General features: G+C 41.2%; 1 protein-coding gene across 10 annotated transcripts in view; it reads left to right on the forward strand.

Moving 5' to 3' along the window:
• USP54 (ubiquitin specific peptidase 54) overlaps positions 1 to 27,574 on the forward strand; it is a 73,005-nt gene extending 45,431 nt beyond the window's left edge. For 5 of the 10 annotated variants that reach the window (XM_027129878.1, XM_027129879.1, XM_027129881.1 and 2 more), the window contains 8 exons: positions 4,097 to 4,264; positions 6,739 to 6,858; positions 7,788 to 7,983; positions 10,013 to 11,391; positions 19,290 to 19,408; positions 20,012 to 20,152; positions 24,065 to 24,251; positions 26,282 to 27,574. In XM_027129878.1, the coding sequence (XP_026985679.1) occupies positions 4,097 to 4,264; positions 6,739 to 6,858; positions 7,788 to 7,983; positions 10,013 to 11,391; positions 19,290 to 19,408; positions 20,012 to 20,152; positions 24,065 to 24,251; positions 26,282 to 26,841 (2,870 nt within the window). In that variant the 3' untranslated portion in view covers positions 26,842 to 27,574. Of the gene's footprint in view, positions 1 to 4,096; positions 4,265 to 6,738; positions 6,859 to 7,787; positions 7,984 to 10,012; positions 11,392 to 11,751; positions 12,101 to 19,289; positions 19,409 to 20,011; positions 20,153 to 22,397; positions 22,535 to 24,064; positions 24,252 to 26,281 lie in introns of those variants that run through there. The other 5 variants (XM_027129883.1, XR_003437876.1, XM_027129880.1 and 2 more) reach the window with 5 other exon arrangements.
• The last annotated feature ends 266 nt before the right edge of the window (positions 27,575 to 27,840 follow it).

A 27,840-nucleotide genomic window follows, 5' to 3' on the forward strand; every position in this document is an offset into this window, starting at 1 on the left:
TCATTACTTGTGATAGGTCTGTTTATATTTTCTAATTCTTCTTGGTTCAGTCTGGAAAATTGTACCTTTCCAAGAATTTGTCCATTTCTTCATGGTTGTCCATTTTATTGGCATATAGTTGTTTGTAGTAGTCTCTTATAATCCTTTGTATTTCTGTGGTCTCAAGTTGTGATTTCTCCTTTTTCATTTCTGATTTTATTGATCTGCATCCTCTCCCTTTTTTCTTGATGAGTCTGGCTAATGGTTTATCAATTTTATCTTCTCAAAGAACCAACTTTTAGTTTTATTGATCTTTGCTATTGTTTTCTTCATCTCTATTTCATTTATTTCTTCTCTGATCTTTATGATTTCCTTCCTTCTACTGACTTTGGGTTTTCTTTGTTCTTCTTTCTCTAGTTGCTTTAGGTGTAGGGTTAGATTGTTTATTTGAGATTTTTCTTGTTTCGTGAGGTGAGATTGAATTGCTGTAAACTTCCCTCTTAGAACTGCTTTTGCTGTATCCCATAGGTTTTGGGTTATTGTGTTTTCATTGTCATTTGTTTCTATGTATTTTTAATTTCTTCTTTGATTCTTCAGTGATCTCTTGGTTATTTAGTAGCACACTGTTTAACCTCCATGTGTTTGTGTTTTTTACAGTTTTTTTCTGTAATTGATTTCCAATCTCATAGCATTGTGGTCAAAAAAGATGCTTGGTACGATTTCAGTTTTCTTAAATTTTCCGAGGCTTGATTTGTGACCCAAGATGTGACCTATCCTGGAGAATGTTCAGTGTGCACTTGAGAAGAAAGTGTATTCTTCCACTTTCAGGTGGAATCTTCTATAAATATCAATTAAATCTATCTGGTCTATTGTGTCATTTAAAGCTTGTGTTTCCTTATTTATTTTCTGTTTGGATGATCTGTCCATTGGTGTAAGTGGAGTGTTAAAGTCCCCTACTATTATTGTGTCACTGTCGATTTCCCCATTCATGGTTGTTAGCATTTGCCTTTTGTATTGAGGTGCTCCTATGTTGGGTGCATAAACATTTATAATTGTTATATCTTCTTCTTGGATTGATCCCTTGATCATTATGTAGTGTCCTTCCTTATCTCTTGTAACAGTCTTTCTTTTAAAGTCTATTTTATCTGATACAAATATTGCTACTCTAGCTTTCTTTTGATTTCCATTTGCATGGAATATCTTTTTCCATCCCTTCACTTTTAGTCTGTATGTGTCCCTGAGTCTGAAGTGGGTCTCTTGTAGACAGCTCATAATGGGTCTTGTTTTTGTATCCATTCATCCAGTCTGTGTCTTTTGGTGGGGGCATTTAATCCATTTACATTGAAGGTTATTATCGATATGTATGTTCCTATTACCATTTTCTTAATTGTTTTGAGTTTGTTTTATGGGTCTTTTTCTTCTCTTGTGTTTCCTGCCTAGAGAAGTTTCCTTTAGCATTTGTTGTAAAGCTGGTTTGGTGGTGCTGAATTCTCTTGGCTTTTGGTTGTCTGAAAAGCTTTTGATTTCTCCCTTGAATCTGAATGAGATCCTTGCTGGGTAATCTTGGTTGTAGGTTATTCTCTTTTATCACTTTAGGTATATCCTGCCACTCCCTTCTGGCCTGCAGAGTTTCTGCTGAAAAATCAGCTGAAAAATCCCTTATGGGGATTCCTTTGTATGTTATTTTTTGCTTTTCCCTTTCTGTTTTTAATATTTTTTCTTTGCATTTAATTTTTGTTAGTTTGATTAATATGTGTCTTGGTGTGGTTCTCCTAGGGTTTATCTTGTATGTGACTCTCTGCAGTTCCTGGACTTCAGTGACTATTTCCTTTCCCATGTTAGGGAAGTTTTCCACTATAATCTCTTCAAAAATATTTTCTCAGACCCTTCTTTTTCTCTTTTTCTTCTGGGACCCCTACAATTCGAATGTTGGTACATTAAGTGTTGCGCCAGATGTCTCTGAGATTGTCTTCAATTCTTTTCATTCTTTTTCCTTTATTCTGCTCCTCAGCAGTTATTTCCACCATTCTGTCTTCCAGCTCACTTACTCGTTCTTCTGCCTCAGTTATTCTGTTATTGATTCCTTCTAGCGTATTTTTCATTTCACTTATTGTGTTGTTCACCTCTGTTTGTTTGTTCTTTAGTTCTTCTAGGTCTTTGTTAAATATTTCTTGTATTTTCTCAATCCGTGCCTCCATTCTATTTCTGAGATTCTGGATCACTTTACTATCATTACTCTGAATTTTTTTTCAGATAGATTGCCTATTTCCTCTTCATTTATTTGGTCTTGTAGGTTTTTACCTTGCTCCTTCATCTATGACATATTTTTTTGCTGGCTAATTTTTTTTTTTTTATGAGTGGGATTGTGTTTCTGTCTTACTGGTTTTTTGGCCTGAGGCTTCCAGCACTGGAGTTTGTGGGCTCTTGGGTAGATCTGGGTCTTGGTGCTGAGATGAGGACCTCTGGGAGACCTCAGTCCGATGAATATTCTCTGGGGTCTGAGGTTCTCTGTTAGTCCAGTGGTTCGGATTTGGAGTTTCCACCACAGGAGCTTGGGCCCAGCCCCCGGTTTGTGAACCATGATGCCGCAAACCGTGTGGGGTGGCAAAAAATAAAACAGAACAATAACAAAGAGTAAAAATAAAATTAGATTAGGAAACTAACAGATATGTTAGAAATAAAATGAAAATAAAAATATAGATGAAACAACAACCAGAAGGTAAAACAGAACCACAATAGTAAAAAAGAGGAAGGGAAAAAAGAAAAAAAAAGGCAGAAAAGGCCTTGGCTGTGGGGGCAGGGCTTAGGCACGGGTGGGGTTTAGGTGGTGGGCGAGGCCTGTGCTTAGGACGCACAGGGCTGGAAAAGGCCATGGGGGGGTGGGGCTTAGGCTCAACATAACAGTAGGGGTCCAGGCGTGCCTCTGGTTTTGGTGGGTGGGGGACCCAGCCTGGGAGCCAGCAGGCTTCCCAGCCCAAGTGGGCAGGGCACACTCCCTCTGTGACTCTCCTGTTCCTCCGTCCTGGAGGGCCCCTCCATCCCGCCTGCCTCTTCTGTTCTCCTCCAGCCTCCCTCATATGCCCCCAGAACCAGTGTAGTAGAAGGGGCCTTTTGAGGGTGTAGGACCGGGCCTGAGAGCTGGGCAAGTTTCCCGGGCCAATTGGGCAGGGGAAACACCAGGCATGCTCCCCCTGATCTGAGCCCCCGAGGCTCCCTCCAGACACGGGAACCCCTCCCTGCTCCCAGCCACCCCTTGGGGGCACAGGTCCTGTCCTGCCTCTACTTCTCCTCCCCCCTTAGTCCCCCAATGTCCTACCAGGTCGCTTGGGGGTTCCTCCTGTCTCCCTGGGCATCGAGGTCCCCCACCAGCATCTGGCAGCTGCCCTAGTTGTCCATAGGTAAGTTTATTACTAGCATTTAAAAATAAATAAAAGGGAGTCATACTATAGATACTATTCTGTCACTTGATTTTTCACTTAATATATCATGGACATCCTTTTAGATCTGTTTGGGTCCATCTGTGAACACTGAAAAAATTAAATTTTTACTACTATCAATATTTTCCAAACTCATTAAAAAGGTGGTGGAAATTAAGAGGGAGAAATTGACTTGTTTGAAGCTTCCTGGTGAGTCACTGGTAGCACATGGTAGAGAATGCTCTCTAGTAGTTAAAAGCACAGATTATGAATTTAACCTATTTGACTTTAATTCAGCTTTACCGTTTGCCATTTTTGTTACCTTGGGTAAGTTATTTATCATCTTTGTGACTCAGTTTCTTCATTCTTAAAATGTGGGCAATAATAGTATCTACCTCACATATTATTGTGAGAATTAAATAACATATGTAAAAGTGCTTACAGCTATGCCTGTCACGTAGTAAATACTCAACAAATGTTAGTTGTCATGATGTTGTTATAATGCACCCAATAAATATTATTATTATTCATGGCCTAGGTATCATCCTGAATCTGAAATGGAAAGCACTATGCAGATATGAACTCCAGACTGAAGCCAAGAGTTCCAAAGGAAAAGCAGTGCTGTGGCCATAAATACAGCAAGTGCTTAGTCTTGGTTATGGAAATGTGGCGACTTCTCTTCTCCCTTGCTTTTATTCCAGGTGGGGAGATATCTTCCAAAACTGAACTGGATGAATTGCAGGAAGAGGTGGCCAGAAGGGCCCAGGAACAGGAACTTCAAAGGAAACGAGAGAAGGAATTAGAGGCAGCTAAAGGGTTTAACCCTCATCCCAGCCGCTTCATGGACTTAGATGAACTGCAGAATCAGGGTAATTGTTGTGAGCATTAGGTTGTGGGTGATGGGGACAGAGAAAGCTGGGAGGAAAAAAGTATTCAAGCTCATAAATTCTGTCTTCTCTTTAGCCAAGTTATATTTTATCTTAATTCAGCCATTTCAGTGAGAGCTAGTTAAAGTAGGAGGTGACAGGCCTATTGGTTAGAGACAGGTACTGATTTGGGGCCCATTTATTAAAAGCTTGTAGATTGAAGATAGTATATTGTTCATGAAAAATATTTCTAATGAACAGCTATATAAGATGTAAATTAAACTACTCACAATTCAGAAACAGCAGAAAAAGGCAGTGAGTGAGCCACACTGACAGTGAGGGGAATTCTTCTCGCTCAGCAGAAATATGCCCTTGAGATTTCCTACCTGGAGCTTCAGGGAAGTGGATCTACCAAACAGGTTCTAAGAACACAGAGCCTGATTTCCTTTTGATCCTCTGATGATTCATATCCCAATCTCACACGATTTTCATGGACTTTATTTCAGCTTCTCCAGCTGCCCCACATTAGTTACTTTTTCTCCCTTCAATTGCTTTAGGACATCACTTTGTACCAGCAGAGACTAGCCTTCAAAATAAGAGTTCAAAAAGGCTGAGATATCTATTTTAAATAGGCCCTGAAACCTATATCTGTGTTTTTCTATGAAATGAGTTTATTATTCAGAACCTCCAGATGCAACAAATTGTGCTAAAGTAGTGTAAAGAATAGGAGCCGATGCTGTTTTGGGTGGCTGCTTTCTTTTGATCACTTCTTTCTTCTTATCAACACTTAGGAAAACTTCCTGGGCTTATTTGGGGGCTACTTTTCTCTTCTAATCCTACTGTCTTTTGATTCAAGGCAGTTGTTGCTTTATACTTTCCAAGGCATTGTTTTTTGTCTCCAAATTAGTTTACCATTCCTAATTTCTTAGATGTCCCTATGTTTCGATAGTTTTTTCTTCCTTTTTGTCCTTAAGCTATATCACATTGGTGTCTCAGGTTCATATTGCTTCTGAAAGAGGGGTCTTGTCATCTTCCTCCCTTGCCTTTCTCCCTGCTCTGTCAGTTGGGTAGTACCTTAGAGTTGAGAGTGGATCCCTCTGGCTGTATTTCATTGTCAGTTCTCCATACACTTTGGTTTAGAGCAAGGAATGGAGTGCTAAGATTCTAGAGGATAAGAATTAAAATTTAGTACAATCATTGACCAACTATCTAGTTTGCCTATATCTCTGTAGAGAACTTTTTTTGTTTTAATTGCTCTAGCCACCACCTCTGATTATAAAGGTTGTATAGATTCAATTGATTTCAGATATAGTGAGAAAACTTCAGGCCTGAGTACCCCCTACCCCAGGGACCATACCTCTAGCAGTGGAGTAGAACCCAAATGTCAAGATCTTCAGAACCAACTTGTTACTTCTACTTCCTTCTCATTGTTCTCCGAAGCTATTGGTGAATTAGGGAGTGAATGTTAGGGGTATGGAAGAGCTTTTCTTACCATGTACAGCTGGAGGTTAATGGAGGATAGGTGCATTATGGGAGAAATGATTTTTTTTTTCCTGTGAGCTTGTGAAAACTCACCATTAATCCCATTGTAGGTGAACTTGGGTTACAGGTTATTACTAATTTATGGTTATGAGTGAGTAAAAGGCAAGGGGATATATAAACTTGAGAATTCTTTTACAAAAGTTGCCCTTACAGTACTTTCTTGCTTTTCATGTGGCGCTGTCCCTAGACTGTCCTGCACCTGCTTTGGCACACATTCACTTTCAGGGGAGGAAGCAACATCTTATGCTCACTGCAAGGGAAGGTGACTTTTTTACAGTAGGTTTGGTGAGCAAGGGCATGATAGAAGTAAATACTTAGCAGTGCTGATGAAAGGTATGTGTGTGCAAACCAAGAACAAGGGCATTTCCACTGGCCTGGTAGATACATTGAAGTTAGGAACCGTAGAACACCTGTGCCCAAGAGGGGTATTGATTTTCCAGGTGCAGGTGGTACAAAGAAAACTATGAATTATGTAGGAAAGAAGTGTTACAGATGGCTTTTCACAGAGTACTGAAGCCACTTTTGCCTTAACACAGCAGTGGAGGTCTTGGTGGAGATCTGGGGCGTTGAACACAGGTTGCCAAGATGTATCTTGTTGCACTGTAGAGAAGCACGTCAGTTCCAGGCATAAGAACCCACCCTTCTATTATAGACAGTACTTTGTTCTTTCCTTGAGGGCCTCCCTTAGAGGTCTTGGAGTTGGAATATGTGGTGGACAATGACATGCCCCTCTTTCATGGCTGTGGTAAAGTCTCAGCTAAGGCAAAAATGGATGTCCTCCGTGTTTCAGAGAATTCTTAATAGTAATGGTCAGTTGGAGTAAGGGTGGACCAGAGGCTCAGCAGCAATGATCTATGTGCACTGAAGGGAAAAAACAGCACATAGGAAAAGTTGGAACAGATTGTTATGAAAATGAAAAGTGCTGGCCCTTTCAGGGAGGAGTGACGGCTTTGAGAGGTCCCTACAAGAGGCAGATTCAGTGTTTGAAGAGTCGCTGCATCTGGAACAGAAGGGAGACTGTGCTGCCGCTTTGGCTCTCTGTAACGAAGCTATCTGTAAGTAACTTTAACCGCTATGGCTATGGCACTTTTCACTAACTTCACAATAGGTATTATTAGTGTCGTCACTCAGATAGGATAAAAACAGCTTTTAAGTCTCCTCACTGTCACTCCCCCAAACTGAGGCACTTTAGCTATCTTTTGCCCTTCAGATTTCTAAATGTGCTAGGCGTTGTCACTGTGGCCTATGGATATTTACTGGGAAAACCTCAGAAGTCTACAAATGAACTATCCAGCCAGACCTACCTTATAATCCCAAAATAAAGTTAGATTTCAGATGTGAGGTTAGTCTGCTCTTTCTCTAGTTACTGACTAGTGAGATGGAGCTTAGGGCAGGAAGAAATGAATAAATTGACTGTGACTTCCCAGGCCTGTGACTTTGTATTGCATATTTGATTTTTTATGTTTCTCCCCTGCCTTCCTGTTATGCTGCACCATAAGGTTACAGCAAGGGACTAAGGCTTAGAATTTGTATCTGGTTCTTTAATGTGACCCACAAGAAACTGTGTTCTATAAAGACAGATGCAGGTTTGGATCTTATTTCTGCTGTTGGCCATCAGGAAGGGGGAGATGGGAGCAGAGAATGGAGACCAGAGTCGGACAGGTCAGTTGCAAAGGACAATGAGAGTGGCAACGTCTAAGATGGAAGCACCAGTTTATCTTCCTGACTCATTTTAGTTTAGCTTTTTGTTTGTTTTTTAAATTTGAATTAACCTGTTTGGCCTCCATGGCTTCCATGAATGTTCCTTATAGCCAGAGGCAGCTCTGTGCCCTGGACAACATATGCATGGTCCACGCCTTGTATTCCTGCTGCATATTTTGAGTTTTACTGCATATCTTTGCTCATTTTTGGTTGAATTTTATTCTTTTTATTTTTGTTTGTATTTTTGTGTTCTGTTTCTGCTATATTTTCTTTTGCATTTTAGCTAAACTAAGACTTGCCCTGCATGGTGCCAGCTCTAGCACGCACAGCAGAGCCCTAGTCGATAAGAAGCTGCAAATCACTATTCGAAAAGCACGGAGCCTGCAGGATCGCATGCAGCAGCAGCAACCATCTCAGCCGCCGTCGCAGCCCTCAGCCTGCCTCCCCTCACAGAGGGGAGCCCTCCCTCAGCCAACAAGGTAGTGCCTGGGAACCATTGTAGTTTATGGACGCCAGGGGAGGAAGTGACCATGGGTGCTCCATAGCCAGCTCTCATTGTCTTGGCGACTCCAGGGGAGAGAGAAGAGTCCTCTGAAAAGATTTCTTCTCTCAGGTCAGACATACAATGAAAAGCTCATCCCACTGCTGTTCCTTTTCTTAATAGTTCCTAGAAAGATGCAGAGAGTATAGCATAATAAATAGACCACTTGTCTATATTTCCTGTGGGTGAGTTTGTCTCTGGACTTGTGTAATAACATGACTATTAAATTTGTACATATTATGGTCTTAGACATGGCAATCTGAATTACATTTCACTTTGCAGTAGAAACCGTGTGATTTATTTTGGGATTTCAGTGCTTCCTGTCCCTCAAGGAAGTAGAGAAAGCAGTCTTCCTTGCTCTGATTGATCCGTTGAGAGGAGACACAAAGATTCCCTTTGTTTTGCTTCCCTATGGTCAGGAGTAGGAAAAAAGTCCCCATGGCCATTGGTGTAGTTTCCCCATTTTAGCCCTTGAAATTGGCTGTTACTGAGAATAGATAGATTTAAGTAAGAATTAATTTTGGCTGTTAACAAGCCTGAGTAGTTTTCAGAATATAAACATTATAAAAGAAGCTAACATTTTTTGAATATTTGCTCAGGCACTAAGCTAAACTCTTTTATGTTTTATTTTATCTAATTCTCACAATAACCTTAGGAGACAGGGATTACTATTTAGCAATGGTTTATAAATAAGAAAACTCAGGCTCAGAGAGGATGAGATAAGTAAGGTACCCAGGATTACTCAGCTAGTAAGTGGTAGAAGCATGGAATTTAAATCCAGGTCTGTTTGACTCCATTAGGCTTTCCTTATAAGTAATATCATATTCTTCAAAATGTTGTAAGGGTGATTGAATGACTATGCCCACAAAAGTTTATAGTGTATTATCATTCAAATTTAATGCTCATAGCTAGGATCTTCTTCTTTCTTCTTTTCTCCTATTGTTTACCACATTCGCTGAATGCTAATTTGAGAATCTGATCAGAGATGTGTTTTGATTATAAGCAATTTAGGCAGCTAAACTCTTTTCAGAAAACTTCTGCCATTAGATGTGTGTGAGTGATTGAGGTTTTATCTAAGTGCTTCTAGCCCTGAGTTCTTTAGGTCAGAAATACAAAACAATTAGTAAGAAATCTAACTGCAGTTAATCCCTACTTCCACTCCCAAATCTCAAGAGAGTCACAGCACATTACTTTGGGGAAATATCTCAGTAAACAAATACAACCAAATCCAGATTATAAAAATACATTTGAGGGCTTCCCTGGTGGCGCAGTGGTTGAGAGTCCGCCTGCCGGTGCAGGGGACGTGGGTTCGTGCCCCGGTCCGGGAAGATCCCACATGCCGTGGAGCGGCTGGGCCCGTGAGCCATGGCCGCTGAGCCTGCACGTCCGGAGCCTCTGCTCCGCAACGGGAGAGGCCACAACAGTGAGAGGCCCGCGTACTAAAAAAAGAAAAAAAAAAAAAAAAATTGAAATGGTTGATTTTTATATTAATCCCAGGAGCCCAAATCATCCTGTACTCTGTAAATGTGGCCTTCTGGTTCTTTTGGCTGATCTGCCTCTCAGGACCCTAGGGATGAGTGATTTCTAGGCTTTGCTTACCTTCTATTGTCATTTGCATATGGCATGAGCAATTTTTGTTTTTGAATTTGTAAGTAGAATATGATTGGAATGGGACTTTACAGGGAATGAAGAATATTAGCAAGAGCTTTATTTACTATTACTGTGGGCAACTTTGATGAGGGTATTTAATAAAGAGAATTAATATTACCTGTTACTTAGGTGTGAGCCGACTATGTGCCTTCTCTTGTGAACCTCTGATCTGTTGACTCTACTTATGCTTGTCTTTCCATTTATTTTCACCATTACCTCTGTGAGTAGCTAGAAATGGAAACCAAATGAACAGTTATTTTTGTAAGTGATCTTGTCAATTAAGACAGCTTATGACTGGCTCTCTCTGTTTATTTCAGTGAACAGCCTATCCCGCTCCAAGTATTGTTAAGCCAAGAGGCCCAACTGGAACCCTACATGAATACAGAGTTTGGGGCCAGTTCTTTCATCTACTCATCCGCTTCCTGCCATGAGTCACACTCGCCATTATTCCCAGAGTCATCTGCCCTGTCTGCTCCACAGCACAATTCCTCTGGTGGGTCTGCCTCGAACCTTCTTACTTCTGTTGAGGTGGACAGCATTGACCCCTCTATGTTCCACAGGCAGGGCTTACATAAAACACCAGGGAGAACTGAGAAGAATTCTCATCATGGTTGGGAACCAGAGGGTGAGCTGCAAAGCTACAGGGGGGACAACAGCAGCTGCACAAGGTTCCCCCAACAAGGAGGAAGAGGCACTGATCAAGAACAGCTATTTCAAGAAAAGAGGGATCCTGCTGACTCATCCCAGGCGATGCCTTGGCTACACCCAACTGGAACAACCACCTCTGAGAGAGGAGATGCACACAGTCTAGGCTGTGGTCCTTCAAGTTCATCAGCTCAGCCCAGCCTTTCTCTGTACAGGGCCTGCCACTCCATAATGCCTGCTCCTTCCTCTTCTGTGCTTCACTCTCCTAATACCTTACAGAAAACTAACCAATGCTTCCAAACCCAAAGCCTCAAAACTTCATTGACTTCAAAAGTGGACGGAGGCAGCGAGGAGCCCTATAGGCCAGAGTTTCCTACCGCAAAGGGGCTTGTCCGCTCTCTGGCAGAGCAGTTCCAGAGGATGCAGGGCACCTCCACAAGGGTTGGTACAGGTTCCCAGGATAGAAGTTTGCCCAACAGTCTAAGGAAGGACTCTTCCCTTTCTGACTCAAAGCCTCCATTCCCACAGGGTCAAGGGAAAGGTCATTGGCCTTGGGCAAAACAACAACCCTCTGTGGATGGTAGGAACAGACTGCCTTCCTGGGGAGAGCCTGCTGATCATCCTTCTCTTGCCATGAACTCTGGGCTGCCTAATGGTGAAACTTCTAGGGGAGGACAGTCCAGGTTGGCAGAGTCAGGTATTTACCATGGGAAACCGTCTCAAGTGAGAGATGCTAGGCCTAAGGAGCTGGGCAGCAGTGTCAACTTGGGAACTTCCTTGCCTTTGGATTCCTGGTTGAATGTTACAAGGCTTTGTGATTCTCAGCTTGGGGTCCCTGGGCCAGGAATGAAGTCCTCCCCTCCTGATTCCCATACCTGTGTAACTTATCCAGAAAGAAACCACATCCTTTTGCATCCACATTGGAACCAAGACACAGAGCAGGAGACCTCAGAATTGGAGTCTCTCTACCAGGCCAGTCTTCAGGTTTCTCAATCTGGCTCTTCTGGATGGGGGCAGCAGGAAGTGGCCTGGAACCCACTGAGCCAAACAGGTAAGAATGCAACCAGGGGCAGGGGGTGTGGGGGGCATCGAAAAGCTGAAGGCAGGAAGATAAGATCAGAAGGGGGATGGTGTTCTATGTAAATAATATCCTCAGCTTAGGAGGCAGCAGTAGAACTTCTGACTTTATTCATAAAGACTTCATGACAAGGGCTAGACATTTTTCTGGCTAGAGTGGAGAATGGGGGCAGAATCATCACTCACAAGCTAGTTCCCTCCTTCTAAAGAGACCAGTGAGTATTTGCCCAGGGCTGCTGAGTATGAATGCTAAGGAGTGGTTCCTAGGCCTTTGAGAGTGACTTAGCATGAGGTATGGGAGGCTGGGAGGAAAAGTCATTCTTCTATGGCTTAGGAACAAGCTCCAACTTGCAATGAGGATGTTCACGTTGAGCCAAGTCTCCAGTGTGGCATATCCAGATCGTACTGAACCAGCAATATCAAGACCTTCCCTGATCCGTTCAGGAACTACCAGGTTTAGAATTTTCAAGGTGGTATGCTTGTAGGGTACCTGTTCACCGACTCTTTGTGAGATTATGTTGTGTGAAGAGTGAAGTCTAATGTTAAATGCACAGCACAGAATTAGTTCTGTAAACTGAAGACATGAAGGATATTTATAACTTAAGATTGATGTACTTAAGAACTCCAAAGCCTGAACTATTGTTCTGTCTCCATCATTAACTGTCAGTAAAAATTTGGACAAGTCATTTAATATCCAAGTTTTTACTTATAAGATGAGAGAATTGGTTCAATGATTTTATTTTATTTTATTATTATTATTTTTTAAATTTATTTATTTATTTATTGTTTTTGGCTGCATTGGGTTTTCGTTGCTGCGCGTGGGCTTTTCTCTGATTGTGGAGAACGGGGGCTACTCTTTGTTGCGGTGCGCAAGCTTCTCATTGCGGTAGCTTCTCCTGTTGTGGAGCACGGGCTCTAGGCGCGTGGGCTTCAGTATTTGGGGCATGTGGGCTCAGTAGATGTGGCTCGCGGGCTCTAGAGCGCAGGCTCAGTAGTTGTGGTGCAATGGCCCAGCTGCTCCGCGGCATGTGGCATCTTCCTGGACCAGGGCTCTTCCCAGACCGTGTCCTCTGCATTGGCAGGCAGATTCTCAACCACTGTGCCACCAGGGAAGCCCCAATGATTTTATTTTTTAAAGATACCTTCCAACTCTTTAAATGATATGTATGATTCTGTAAAATTAAACTCAGAAATTTATCTTCAGTTTAGGTGGTATAGTTCTTTGCATGCAGCCAACCAATATTTAATTATAACCAAACAAGTGGTTATTGAAAATCTGCTATATTCCCAGGAGCATCAGAGTGGGAGATATCATATAAATATAAGATTTAATATTAAGATATGTTTTTTAGCATCTCCACTCTAGTGTAAACTTTGCAATAACATTTATTAAGTGCTCCTTAGGTATTAATACATAGGACAGGGCAGTATGGGAAGATTACAAAGAATGAGCAAAAGTTGGAGTTTGCCTCAATTAGCTTCCTCTCTAATATAAGGGAGAAAGAATATACGAATGTCAAGTATTTTAAGAATCATAAACACATATAAAAATATATTGCAATTAAAACTGAACTAACCAATTGAATGTCAAACATTATATTACAAACAAAACAAAACAAACCTTATGTTATCCCAGATAGCAACATTTTTTATTGTAGATGGTTTTGAAAATATATAAAGTAACAAAAATCATTGATAACCCTGGCAGTAGTTTCATGAGTTTACTTCTGGCTTTGGGTTGCCGCCCCCCACCTCTGGTTGACATACTTTTTTTTTTCCAAATTTCCCCTAGTTTACTTTTTTTTTCTAATTAATTTTTATTGGAGTATAGTTGCTTTACAATGTTGTATTAGTTTCTACTGTACAGCAAAATTAATCAGCCATACATATACATATATCCCCTCCCTTCCGGACTTCCCTCCCATTCAGGTCATCACAGTGCACTAAGTAGAATTCCCTGTGTTATACAATATGTTCTCATTAGTTATCTATTTTATACATAGTATCAATAGTGTCGTGACATACTTTTTTTTAAATTGAAGTATAGTTGATTTACAAAGTTGTGTTAGTTTCAGGTGTACAGCAAAGTGATTTAGTTCATATATATATGTATATATATATATATATATATATATATACACATATATATATGTGTGTGTGTATATATATATATATATTCTTTTTCAGATTTTTTCCATTATAGGTATTACAAAATATTGAATATAGTTCCCTGTGCCATGCAGAAGGTCCTTGTTGTTTATCTATTTTATATATAGTAGTGTGTATATGTTAATCCCAAACACCCATTTTATCCCTCCCCCTCTTTCCCCTTTGGTAACCATAAGTTTGTTTTCTACGTCTGTGAGTCTGTAGTGTTTCTGTTTCGTAAATAAGTTCATTTGTGTCATTTTTTTAGATTCCACGTATAAGTGATATCGTATTATATTTGTCTTTCTCTGACTTACTTCACTTAATATAATAATCTCCATCTATGTTGCTTCTGGTTTTGTTTTTTATGCATATATACTATATATTTATTTGTTTTGTTTTTACAAAAAGCTGGATTATAATATATGTATATAGTTTAGTCCCATGATTTCTTACATTATATCCATAAGCATTTTCCCTTTGGAAAAAACTACTTTTAATGACTATAATATGCTGCATATAAATACACCATAATATATTCAACCATTCTACTGTGGTTGAATATTTAGGTTACTTAAAATTTTTTGATAATACAGCATTGTGATGAATATCCTTATACTTAAGAGTTTGGCCACATTTCTGATAAACTCCTTAGGATAAACTTTTTGAAGGGTAATAACTAGTTGAAGGTTATAAACTTTAAAAAATCTCTTGATACATACTGGCAAACTCAGGAAGATTATACTTCTGGTTTTTTTTGTTTGTTTGTTTTTTGCGGTAAGCGGGCCTCTCACTGTTGTGGCCCCTCCCATTGCGGAGCACAGGCTCCGGACGCGCAGGCTCAGCGGCCTTGGCTCACCGGCCCAGCCTCTCCGCGGCATGGGGGATCTTCCCGGACTGGGGCACGAACCCGTGTCCCTTGCATCGGCAGGCGGACTCTTAACCACTGCACCACCAGGGAAGCCCTATACTTCTGAAAACAGTATGAAAGCGTACCTAGCAACCATTAATTTTTACTTAATAGTGAACAAAAACTAATTTAAAAAATCCAGTTAATGAATCAGTCCTCAAAACAACTTGTGAAACCAAACTAGGTTTTATTTTGGTTAGAGTCTCTTTTTTATTTTTATTTTATTTTTATTTTTTTTAGAGTCTCTTTTTTAAATTGAGTCTTTCAGAACTGACGTGGCAGAATAAAGAAGAGATCAGTGGAATAAATCAAGAAGTGGACGATGAAGGAAAATGCCAGTTAGGATCCATATATGACAGAATATATCTTTAGGGGAGTCTTGCTTTATCTTATTGTAAAGCATTTATTAAGCACCAAATTACTTTTTTTCTCCAATTTTATTGATATAGTTGACAAATAACACTGTATAAGTTTAAGGTCTACAGTGTGATGGTTTGATACATGTATATATTGCAAAATGATTACCACAGCAAAGTTAATTAACACAGCCATCACCATACCTAATTACAATATCTTTCTTTCTTTTTTTTGTGGTGAGAACATTTAAGATTTACTGTCTTAGCAACTTTCAGGTATATAGTAATACAATATTGTTAACCATAGTCACCATGCTATACATTAGATCCTCAGAACTTATTCATCTTATAAGTGGAAATGATGTGTACCCTTTGATCAGCATCTCTATATTCCCCCCACCCCCTGGCTCCTGGCAGCTACCATTCCATTCTCTGTTTCTATGAGTTTGGCTTTTTTAAAGATTCCACATATAAGTGTGATCATATAGTATTTGTCTTTCTCTGTATGACTTATTGCTTTAAAAAAAAGAAAGCTTTATTGATATATAATTTATGTACTGGACAATTCACCTATTTAAAGTGTACAATTTAGTGGTTTTTTAGGATATTGACAGAGTTGTCCATCCATTACCACAATCAGTTAAAGTATTTTTTCATCACCCCCAAAAGAAATCCTGTACCCATTAGTATTCACTCCCCAGTAAACCTCTAATCTATTTTCTGCCTATAGATGACCTATTTTGGACATTTCATATAAATAGAATCATATAGAATGTGGTATTTTGCAACCAGATTAGTTTTGACATGACTATAGTTCCTAAAGGGTTATGTGAACACTGCCCTTGACCTATATTCTAAATTTCATAGTATTTTGAAGTTGCTCACACATCATCTTAAAAATTAAAAATAATGTTTTGTTATGGATAACTTCAAATATATTCTAAAGTAAAGAGTAAATGCTATAATCACCCCCTTGTTCTTATCACTAACTTCCAAGATGATTATCAATTATCAACCGATGGCTGATTTTGATTTAGGGACCCCTCCCCCGCCCCTGCCACTTTCCCTCCCCACTGGATTATTTTAAAGCAAATCCCAGACATTATATCATTTCCTCCATAAATAGTTTGGAATGTATCTCTAAGAAATAAAGACTCTTTTAAAACGCAGAACTATAATATTATTATACCTAAAAAATTAGCAATAATTTCTTAATATAATACAGTAACTAGCCAGTATTCAATTTTTTTCAATTGTCCCACAGGTGTCTTTTCACAGTTGGTTTATTTCGAATCAGAATCCAAACAAGATCCACACATTGCATTTTGTTGATGTGTCTCAAGGCTTCTTTTAAGCCTGTAAGATTCCTGTCTCTTTTTTCCCCTTGCCATTTATTTGTTGAAGAAATTTGGTCATTTGTCTTCCACGTTTTAGATTATATTCTAGGAGAGGTTTTTTTGTTGTCATTTTGTTTTTAAAACATGTTCTCCTAAGACCCTCTTTTTCCCTATAACTTGGTACTTAGGGCTAGAAGGTTTGATTCTTGATTAAAATCAGGTTTACTTTTTAAAAATAAGAATATTTCATAGGTAGTACTTAGACTTCTTATATCATATCAAGAAGTACATAATGTCTGGTAGTCTTTCTTCTTGTTACTATTGATCAGTGAGTAGATGTCACCTTAATTCTATCAAATCAAGAAGTCCCCTCAACAGTACTCCTTACAGAAGGCCACCTCCACCTCTGTTTAAGTATCTTTAAAGGAATCAGGAGGTTCCAATGGCTACCTTCTTGTCTAGGTAGGAATCACACTTGACTTGATTAGAGGAGCACCAAATTCTAACCATTACAGCTGTAATTCTTAAATCTGGCTGTCCATCATAGTCACCTGAAGAATGGGTTTTTTTAAAAAAGGAAGAAAAATTTTATTATTATTATTTTTAAAATAAATTTATTTATTTTTGGCTGCGTTGGGTCTTCGTTGCTGTGCGCGGGCTTTCTCTAGTTGCAGCGAGCAGGGGCTATTCTTTGTTGCAGTGCGCGGGCTTCTCATTGCGATGACTTCTCTTGTTGCAGAGCATAGGCTCTAGGCACATGGGCTTCAGTAGTTGTGGCACGTAGGCTCAGTAGTTGTGGCTCACGGGCTCTAGAGCACAGGCTCAGTAGTTGTGGTGCAAGGGCTTAGTTGTTCCGTGGCATGTGGGATCTTCCTGGACCAGGGCTCGAACTGTGTCCCCTGCATTGGCAGGCAGATTCTTAACCACTGCACTACCAGGGAAGCCCAGAATAATTTTATATAAATGGGATCATAGCACACATGATTGTTGTTGTTGTTGTTTTATATTTATTTATTTATTTTATTTTATTTTATTTTTGACTGCGTCGGGTCTTAGTTGTGGCATGCAGGATCTTCCGTTGCGGTATATGTGCCCCTTGCTGCGCTGGGCAGGCTTCTCTGTAGCTGTGGTGCACGGGCTCCAGAGCGTGCAGGCTCCAGAGCACGTGGGCTCAGTAGTTGTGGCACATGGGCTCTCTAGTTGTGGCCTGCATGCTCAGTAGTTACGGGGCATGGGCTTACTTGCCCCATGGCATGTGGGATCTTAGTCCCTGACCAGGGATCGAACCCATGTATCCTTCATTGTAAGGCAGATTCTTAACCACTAGACAGCCAGGGAAGTTCCTATGTTGTTTTTACTACAGACAATTTTTGTTTCTCTCTCCTTCCCTCAAATCAATCCCTACCATTTATCCCCCACCACCTTCTCAGACAGTAGTCTAATGTGCATATTTCTGTATTTCTCTGTTCATATAATCCTATATAGACCTACATATATAGTGTTTTTTTTGTTTGGGGATAATATTACAGATTTTTTTCCTTTAACTCAACAATACTTGATGAAAATTCCTCTAAGTCATCTAGTTTAACTCAATTCATTCTTTTTAGTGGCTGGACAATATTTGATATTGAGGATACTGTAATGTATTTAGCCATTCTGCTATAGATGGGCATTACTTTATTTCTAGTTCTTGGCCACTACAAACAAGGCCGCAATAAACAGATAGTTTTGCTTCTTATTCCCAGGAGTAGAACTATTGGTTAAGAGGATAAATATATTTTCAGTCTTAATGGTTATCTCTAGATTGCTTTTTAGGAAAACTATAACATTTCACATTTCTTCCAACAATGTTTGAGGATATTCTCCCACACTTTTTGTGGAAACCTTTTAAAAATAAATATTCCCAGGCTCCAGCCAGAAAGATTCTGATTCAGTAGGTCTGCAGAGAGGTACACAAAGCTGTAGTTTTTAAAAGTTCTAGATGAATCTGAGGTAGTATTGGAACCACTGCATTTAAGCACAAGGAAATATTGAAAATAACTGGCCTTCTTGCTTAGTATATCAGCAATATCAGAATCAAAATAACAAATCAAGACATGAATTGGCAATAGACATATATATCAAATGTAGGTCAAGGATGTGTGCATTTTCAGAATGGAAGGCTTAATTAGTTGTATTGGGGTGAGCGCCTTGGGAGTCACATATCCAGTTTGGAACAGCTCATCTCTTAATAGTCTCGCAAGATTTTGAGGAAGAGATAAACATTTAGAATTTGTTTAGAATTTAAGTGAAGAAAAGAGAGAAGCTGGGGCTTCCCTGCTGGCGCAGTGCTTGGGAGTCCGCCTGCCGATGCAGGGAACACGGGTTCGTGCCCCGGTCCGGGAAGATCCCACATGCCACGGAGCGGCTAGACCCGTGAGCCATTGCCACTGAACCTGCGTGTCCGGAGCCTGTGCTCCGCAACGGGAGAGGCCACAACAGTGAGAGGCCCGTGTACAGGAAAAAAAAAAAAAAAGAGAGAAGCTAATGGGGGAAGTAAAAGAGCACTGCACATACAAAATGTTGCTGAAGAGCTCCTGCTCATAGTATATAACTGGAAGTGTAAGTGCAGAGACTTGAGTTTTAATCCTGGTTAAACTACTTACTACTTGTCAGATCCTGGAACTCATTTTCCTGCTTTCTAAAATGAGTCGGTTTAATATGTGATTACTATGATAATTTTCAATTCCTAATCAGACTGGAGATAATAGTTCCTTTGTCATCACAGACACTCTAGAGAATCACTATATCAGATAATTTCCTCTGTATGTATTATAAGTCTTGGGCCCAAGGCTGACAGAAGCAAAGCTGATTATATTTACTATTCAGCTATCTGTCCACAGAGCCCTTTCTCAACAAGGTTCTTCAAGGCCTGTGTTCTGAGATCCTTATGGTCTTATAGGAAGCTATCCATATTCTGAAACTCCTGTTTCTACATTCCAGGAGCCCATCCTCCAGTGGATTCAGAGATGCATATTTGTTATTTAATGAAACAAGAATTCCTGAGTTCTGTGCTGCCAGGCTGAGTTTAGACTCCAGGAGAAGAGATGGCTTCAACTTGTATTTATGTTTTCCTCCTCAGGCTCTACAGATGGTGTAGGAAGGAGGTTGCGCTCAGCCCCTGGCCTTGATCTCTCAAAGACCCCAACAGCAGAAATAGAGCACAGTCTCCATGAAGCCAATACAGTGTCTACTTCTCAGGTAGCCACCTCAGGTGCTAAAGTTTTGGGCATGGGGTGATGTGTTGGGAAAGAATTATGGAGAGAGATGAGTGGTAGGGTTGGTGGTAAAGCAGCGGCATGGTAATGTGGGGCTGTTGGAAGAGAAGAAGGTCTATGATTGGGCTTCTTCTTTTTCTTTTTTTTAACATCTTTATTGGAGTATAATTGCTTTACAGTGTTGTGTTAGTTTCTGCTGTATAACAGTGAATCAGCTATACATATACCTATATCCCCATATCCCCTCCCTCTTGCATCTCCCTCCCACCCTCCCTATCCCACCCCTCTAGGTGGTCACAAAGCACTGAGCTGATCTCCCTGTGCTATGCGGCTGCTTCCCACTAGCTATCTATTTTACATTTGGTAGTGTACATATGTCAATGCTACTCTCTCACTTCGTCCCAGATTGGGCTTCTTTTGAGTGAGAGGAGATTGCCACATGGCCACTACCTTTTAAATACGTCTAATTCAGATATCTACTAGTGAGTCTTACCCTATTCTCTCCCATATCCCCCGGGACAGGGTCTGTGGGAAAACCACATGTCTGGTGTTCTGTGTCTGCCTGTGTGTGTCTGTGTGTTTGAAGGCTGCACCTGGCCGAGGCCCCAGCAGGGAGTGTGGGGAGGATGATCAGTATGGTGCAGAGAACTTTCGGCGCATCTCACGCAGTCTCAGTGGCACCGTTGTCTCAGAGAGGGAGGACGTCCCAGTCTCTTCCCACAGTTTTGTAAGTAGAATCAGGGTCTATCTATTCAGAGCATCCTCTTTCTCTTGCTAGGTAAAAATATACTGCAGGTGAAGGGGCAGGAGAAGCTGAAAGTTGTAATCTGGGGGAAAGCCATATGCACTCAGCAAAAATGAGGACACATAGTCATTATTTTCTTGACACACATTTACTTGGAGCCTAGAAGAATGTCCCTTCTCTGTAGCAGTTCTGGAAGGTGTATTATAGGCTTCCCCAGGATGAGAAGAGTACTAGCAGCCTCAAGAGGAGTCTTGGAGAAGCCACTGCTGCTGACTGGGTTAGAACCCACTGTACTAATCAAAGGAAGAAGATAAGAGATGGGTTGGAGTATTTTTTTGCCTTTTCTTCCCCATCCTAGTACATGACTGAGTAGGGTCCAGTGTGCTTTCAAGCTGAAATGAAGCATGTACATTAGCAAGAGAAGGAAAATGATTTAAAATCCTCATCCTTGGGGCTTTTCATTATGGCATTAATGCAGTAGTCTATATGTGAAAGGGACAGGGACACCCAAGTCAGCAGAGATCAGCTAATTCAAATAGTTTCAGTGGTTGGGTTTCTAAAACGTGCCTTTTGAGAATTTCACACACTTGCCCAAAGCAAGTTGAATTTTTATTTCAGTAGGGGTCAGGATACAAAGCACCAGTATATTGAAGCATGCTCACCAGGTCAGTTTGATAAATACTAAAAAACAGGTCTTAAATATGTGATATAAAAATGTACAAAAAGAAAACTGTCTCTTCCACCACTTCTTCAGATCCAACTTCTTTCCCTAGAGGTAGTCATTTTTTCCAGTTTATTGCTCATAAGTTTCTAAAGAGCTCTGAACAGTTGGCCATTCTTTTTGGAAAAGGTGGCCTTTTCTTCCCAATATTTGTTCTCATATACCTTTAATGGCGAATTGTTATTTTCCTAGGAGAGTTGGCTTCCTTTGTCCTGACTTCTGTATCATTCATTTATTCATTGATTCGTTCTTTTTTTTATTTTTTTGATGTGGACCATTTTTTTAAAGTCTTTATTGAATTTGTTACAAAATTGCTTCTGTTTTATGTTCTGGTTTTTTGGTCACGAAGCCTGTGGGATCTTAGCTCCCTGCCAGGGATCGAACCCACAACCCCTGCATTGGAAGCCGAAGTCTTAACCACTGGACTGCCAGGGAAGTCCCGATTCATTCTTTTAAACAAATGCTTTTTGAGCTTATGTTCTAGGTATTGTGCCAGATGCTGGGGAAGTGGTGGTGAGTGAACTAGATACAGTCCCTGCTCTCATGACTTTACAGTCTACTGGGGGAGACAGATAAATAAACAATTGTAATATAATATGATAGGATTTAATGCTATGGAAGCATAATAGAGGGGACATCTAAACCAGGCTTGAAGAATCAGGGAAGTCTTCCTACAGGAAGTAAAAAGAATGTAGCAGATAAAGGGACCTGAAGCAGACATTAACTGAGTTAAAAGAAGCTCATTGGTATGGCATGATTAGAGTCTGGTGAGGGAAGGATGGAGAGTATTGACAAGTGGGACTGGAAACACTATAAACAAGGGTCATATCATGAACCACAGTAAGGAGTTCAGGAGGATAGAAGTGGACATACTGGAGAGCCAATTAGGAAGTAAAAATTAATGTGTTTGGTACCTGCTTGCCTGGATATGGAGAAAGGAGAATCAAGGATAATATCTAGGAGTTGTAGGTTGATAATGATAATATTTGAGGGAGGAGAAGCAGGAATATATTTGGGGGGAGAGATATCTGCAATTTTGGATATATTAAGCTTGAGTGGAGACAGGTATCTGGTAGGCCTTTGGTTGTGAGACATATAAACTTGAAATTGAGATTCGAGAATCATAGCCACTAAAAAGAGGAAAAGAGTATTACAAAAAGAGGCGAGGAACCAGGACATATCCCTGAAGAGTATCAGATTTGAGGTGGTTCTTCTGAAGAACCCGAAAAGGAGACTTGGTAAAAGAGACCAGAGAGATAGAAAGGAAACCAGTGAAGAGTGGTGTCTCTTTCTTCTATGGCTGTGTCACATGCCGAGAGGACTAGCACCTGGTCCTTATGCTATATGGTAAATGCCTACCATGTGCCATGCTGTTGTTAGGTGCTATGAGCACACACTGATGGAACAACACAAAATATCTTACAATCTAGTAAAGGAAATAAGATATACTGGAATATAGATTATTTTATTTAATATATTATTTATTAAGTGCCTGTAATGTTCCAGGAGCTGTTCAAGGTGCTGGGGATACTGGAGTGAAAATAAGTGTATTCTACTAGGAGAGAAAGACAATAAACAAGTAAACCCCAGACAATGTGTGATAAAGAAGAATAAAGCAAAGGAAGAGGATAAGGAGTAAAGAGGTAATAGTGGTTATTCTCAGGGCTATTTTTGATAGAGTAGTGAGGGAAATCAGCTCTAAGAAAGTAACATTTGATCAGAGACCTCAGTGACATGAAGGTGTAAGCCACGGGAAGAACATTCCCGGTAACAGAAACGCAGAGTGTAAAGGCCCTGAGGTGGAATGAGCTTGGTGTGTCTGAGGAATGTTAAAAAGGTTAGAGTGTAAAAGGCACAGGAATGGTAGGAGATAAAGTGAGAAAGATCAGCATTGCCATATCACATAGGAACTTGCAGGCCACACTAAGGAGGTAGTGGGCTGGAGATAGGAAGACTAAATTGGAGGCTGCTGCAGTGGTCCAATTGAGTTTAAATATAAAACCTATAGGTAGAGGGCTTCCCTGGTGGCGCAGTGGTTGAGAGTCCGCCTGCCGATGCAGGGGACACGGGTTCATGCCCCGGTCCGGGAAGATCCCACATGGCGCTAAGTGGCTGGGCCCGTGAGCCATGGCCGCTGAGCCTGCGAGTCCGGAGCCTGTGCTCCACAACGGGAGAGGACACAACAGTGAGAGGCCCGCGTACTGCAAAAAAAAAAACAAACCTATAGGTAGAAATGACATTACATGGCATAGGTAACTAATGGAATTGTGGAAGAAAAGTGCAAAATCAAGGGCAATGTCAACATTTCAGTCTAGGTGACAAGAAAATACGGTACCAGGAGGAGGAGTTTGGAAGAATGTTGGTTCAATTTTGGACATATTAGTGTTTCATATGTTAAAGGGGATATTTCAGAGATTTTGCCACAGAAGTGAATGTTGAATGGAGCATAGAGCAGGTCATAAGCATCAATGGGTACAAACTTGACAGGCAGCACCAAAGTGGAGACTGTAGAGTGTAGCAGTAATGGGAGAGATGAAATAGAGAGTTTTTGATTGTACATTTAGGGAGATATATATTAGTTCCCAATATTTAGAGAGAGTGTAGAATTTTCTTTTTCAATCTCTCAGGCTTTCTGAATTTCTCTCATTTCTTCTCTATTTTTAATTTCTTAATTTTTAAATATGTATTTTTTAGAGGCTTTTGTTACTTTTTTTTTTTTTTTTTTGGCCATGCTGAGCAGCTTGTGGAATCTTCGTTCCCTGACCAGGGATTGAACCTGTGCCCTTAGCAATGAAAGCACATAGTCCTGGACCGCCAGGGAATTCCCCTCTTCTCTATTTTTAAATTTCTATCACAATCTCTCTAATTCTACTATTAGCATTAAGGAGTTTGCTAAAGACCTTGATGTTAGGTTTGGGAAGGTGAGGGTTATGAGGAAGATAGATTAAGGGAAGAGAGTCTGTAGTTTGGTGTCTCCAGTTCATAGTGGTCAGGATGTTTCCTAGAGGGGCTGATAGGGAGAGTGACAAGTAAATTGGGTCCCTCTCTAGATTAAGGAATGCTTTTACTCTAGTTCCTTCCATCTCCCCCTGCTTTCCTCACTGTTTACCCAACCATATCCTGCTCTGTGTTAATCCTCATCTCTATGTTTTTTTGTCTTGTCTCATTATAAGGATTCATCAAACGCGAGGAAAAAGCCTTTGGAAACCGGGCACCGTTGTTCCAGCTCCTCTTCCCTCCCTGTCATCCATGACCCTCCTGTGTTTCTCCTTGGTCCCCAACTCTACCCATCCCAACCACAGTTCCTGTCCCCAGATGTCTTGATGCCCAGCGTGGCAGGGGAGCCCCATAGACCCCCAGGTAACTCTCCCCACAATCTACTATTATGTGCTGGAATGTGGTACATTTCCAGGGACTTGGAAGAATCAAATCAGTACACCTGTTGGGGGGTGGGGGAAGAGGGGTCACAGGTGGGGTTGTAAAGGGATATGAATGACTGCTTTAAAGATGAATTATGGTTGAATCATTTCTTGGGCAACATGGTCTAGACCAGAGCTCCCAGAATCTAACTACCCATGAAAATGAATTGCTTCAGTCATGATAGGATATGCTTTTAAGTGACCAAGGGGAGTTAATACCTAGTCTTTAAGATCCCCCAAAACAGGAAGTGTCATCTCTATCAGCTAGTTTCCTCTCCTTCTATCCCGAGTCTCAGTTGAGCGATGGTCTAGGACAGCGGTCCCCAACCTTTTTGGCACCAGGGACCAGTTTCGTGGAAGACAATTTTTCCACAGATGGGAGGGGCAGGGGGGATGGTTTGGGGATGATTCAAGCGCATTACATTTATTGTGCATTTTACTTCTATTACTATTACATTGTAATATATAATGAAATAATTATACAACTCGCCATAATGCTGACAGGAGGCAGAGCTCCAGCGGTAATGCGAGTGATGGGGAGTGGCTGTAAATACTGATGAAGCTTCGCTTGCTCCCCTGCTGCTCACCTCCTGCTGTGTGGCCTGGTTCCTAACAGGCCATGGACAGATAGCAGACCGTGGCTCCGGGGTTGGGGACCCCTGATCTAGGAGGACGAGGTGTGAATGGGAGACTTGGAAAGACCCTTGGAATATCCATGCCATGTATAGAGACCCAGACAATCCTGGGGAAGGTGGACAGTATCCTTTTGGCTTTGACCCTCCACAGCTAGATTTGTTCCTTTTCCTCCTTATGGGCTGAATCTACAGTTTAAGGCAGTGATTCTCAACGGGAAAGGGGAGGTGCTACTGGCATATAGTGGGTAGAAGGGCCAGGGATGCTGCTAAACATCCAGCAATGCATAAGCAGTTTCCTTGCACACCCCATCCCACCCCCAAAACAAAGAACTGTCAGCCCAAAATATCAGTAGTGCCGAGGTTGAGAAACCTGTCTGTGGATATGTAAATCCCCAGGGCAAGGGATGGTTGTCATTCTTAGAACAGAAGATAGAGTAGTATTGTTGATATTTGTGTCCAAATTTTAGGGAGCTTTGGATACGCAGGCCTTCTGGACAAATGGACTTCATATTACTCAGTGGAACAGCCAGGTAGCCAGCCTCCTTTGACAGTTATTAGGGGTATCTGATTAGTCAGGCAGCATTTATTGCAACTTGTTCTGCACCAAATGCTACAGTGAATACAGGGAAGAATGAAGGCAGCTCTCTGCTCTCAAAGAGCTCAGAGTTTCAACAGTCAGATATACATATGTGTAAGTATAGTACAGGTGTTGATGGAATTTTAAAATAAAGAATGAAAAATATTGTTTAGAAGTGATTTTTTGAAAATTAGTTATTTTGTTTCTTTTAAGTAAAGGGGAATCAATGTATAGAAAAGGCATTTCACATTATGTATGTGGGAGTGGTGCAAACAAAAGCAGAGATCTTGGAGAATGAGCAAGAATGTAAGCAGACACAGCTTAACTTCAGTGAAGGTACCATGTTCAGAAAAACTGAGTGATGTTTTGGAGTGGTGGCTCTTAAGGAGTAAAGTTGTCACAGTGAGAACATACATTTGCAATATTAGAGAGCCATTTGTGTGTGACTGTGTGTGTGTGTGTGTGTGTGTGTGTGTGTGTGTGTCTTTTGGAGGAAGGATTATAGTGCAGTGAGACAGAAGTATGGCAACATCCAGGAGACTGTTTCATTTGCACAGGTTGGAGGTAAGAGACTTGATTTTAATGTTTATTAAGAATTTTAAAAAATGAAATTAAAAGCAAAACTAGGTTCCTTCTTTCCCTTATGTGTATGTTCTTGGAGAGGTGGGGAGTTGGAAGGAACAGCCAGAAATGGTCTTCTGGAAAGGAGAATGGTTTTACTGAAGATGCTCAATCGTTGGGTTTCTTTTCTCTTCCCAGGAACTTCGAGGAGTGTCCAGCAGTTTCTGGCTATGTGTGACAGGGGTGAAACTTCCGAAGCGGTCAAGCACACAGGAAGGACTTTGAACTACCGGAGTCTCCCCCATCGAACCAGAACAGATGCCTCCTGGGGAGCATGGTCAGAGACCAACCAGCATATTGGCGCCAGATTCCTGACTACTCCAGGGTGCAAGCCTCAGCTAACTCACACTGCCACACTACCAGAGAGACACCAGGGCCTTCAGGTTCCTCATGCTCAGTCCTGGGAGGATCTTTTCCATTCACCCTCCCACCTTCCCATTGTTTACCCTGTGTCTCTGCCGTCAAGCAGTCTTCGTGTACCCCTGAGGTCAGCTTGGAATTCAGGTCCTGTTCCAGGGTTTCGAGCCCCTGGTCCTCGAAGAGTAGATATGCCCCCAGATGATGACTGGAGGCAAAGCAGTTACACCCTGCAATCTGGGCACAGGAGGACAGGGAGAGAGGAGTTTCTGTTTGTTCTAGCAGATGCCCCTGGAAGAGAGCAGATCAGGGCTAGAGCCATGCAGCACAGCAGGTGGTAAAGGTCACCCCTTTCCTCTCCTGGAGCCACAGCTTTCTCTGCAGAGTTGGTACCCTGCATCCCTGCTGGGGCTGTGCTAGTCTCATCTCAGCATAGAGTTGGCACCTTCTCCTAGGGGTGCCAGGAACCGCTAAAGAGACCTGGCTCTTTGAGAGGGAATATTTGAAATTCCAATTTCCATTCACCTAGCAAAAGGAAGCAGCTGCTGTTTAGGGCTTTATTTGACCCACCTTAAAGATGAATCCATATTACTCTGGACACTAGCCATTCCTTAGGATCTTAGGGTCACCGTTTTATTCCTGAATACTCTATGCCCCCACCTCCACCTGAGCCCTCGTATTCTGTTCCTTATTATATTACCAACTTCTTTGTTTTATCCACCTGTCCCTATTACCTGACCTTCTGTCTTCCCAATCCCCCATCCTTGGAGGGACATGTAGCCCTGTAGTCTTGGTCTTGACCACAACATTCAGGCTAACCCACCTGCCCAGATTGTCCCTCTGCCTTCAAACTTTTGGCCTAGAATGCGAGGCTGCCAACATAACAATTGCTCTTCTGAACAGAAGGAGTCAGGCACACTAACATACCCTCCTGTCCTCAGCAGCAGAGCCATTACTGCCACTCGCTCAGTCGCCGTTGTAAACCCTGAGAGTCAGCTGAACTATTTTAGGGCCAAACATACTGTTTTTGTAAAGTATTTTTCATTAATAAATCTATAAGATAGTTCTATTTAATTCCTTGTCACTTAATTGTCTATTTAATCCCTTTTGTATGCTCTTGCTCTTTTGTATTGGGGTGGGGAAGCCTGGAGAAGCAAGAAATACCAATTCCCAGTGGCCTGGGGCTCTGTATATGGCTTTTGACTGAGTGAAAGTGAGCAGCCAAAGAGGAATTGAAGGATAGTTGAAAGGTATATATTCAAGGTAGGAGTCAATGGGTCCTAATATGGAGTGACTTTCCTTGTTATTATTGCCACTAGTATATTTTCTATCCCTTTCCT

Source organism: Aethalodelphis obliquidens, unplaced genomic scaffold, assembly GCF_003676395.1.
Source record: "Aethalodelphis obliquidens isolate GAN/ISIS:26980383/991018 unplaced genomic scaffold, ASM367639v1 scaffold37, whole genome shotgun sequence".
NCBI lineage: Eukaryota > Metazoa > Chordata > Mammalia > Artiodactyla > Delphinidae > Aethalodelphis > Aethalodelphis obliquidens.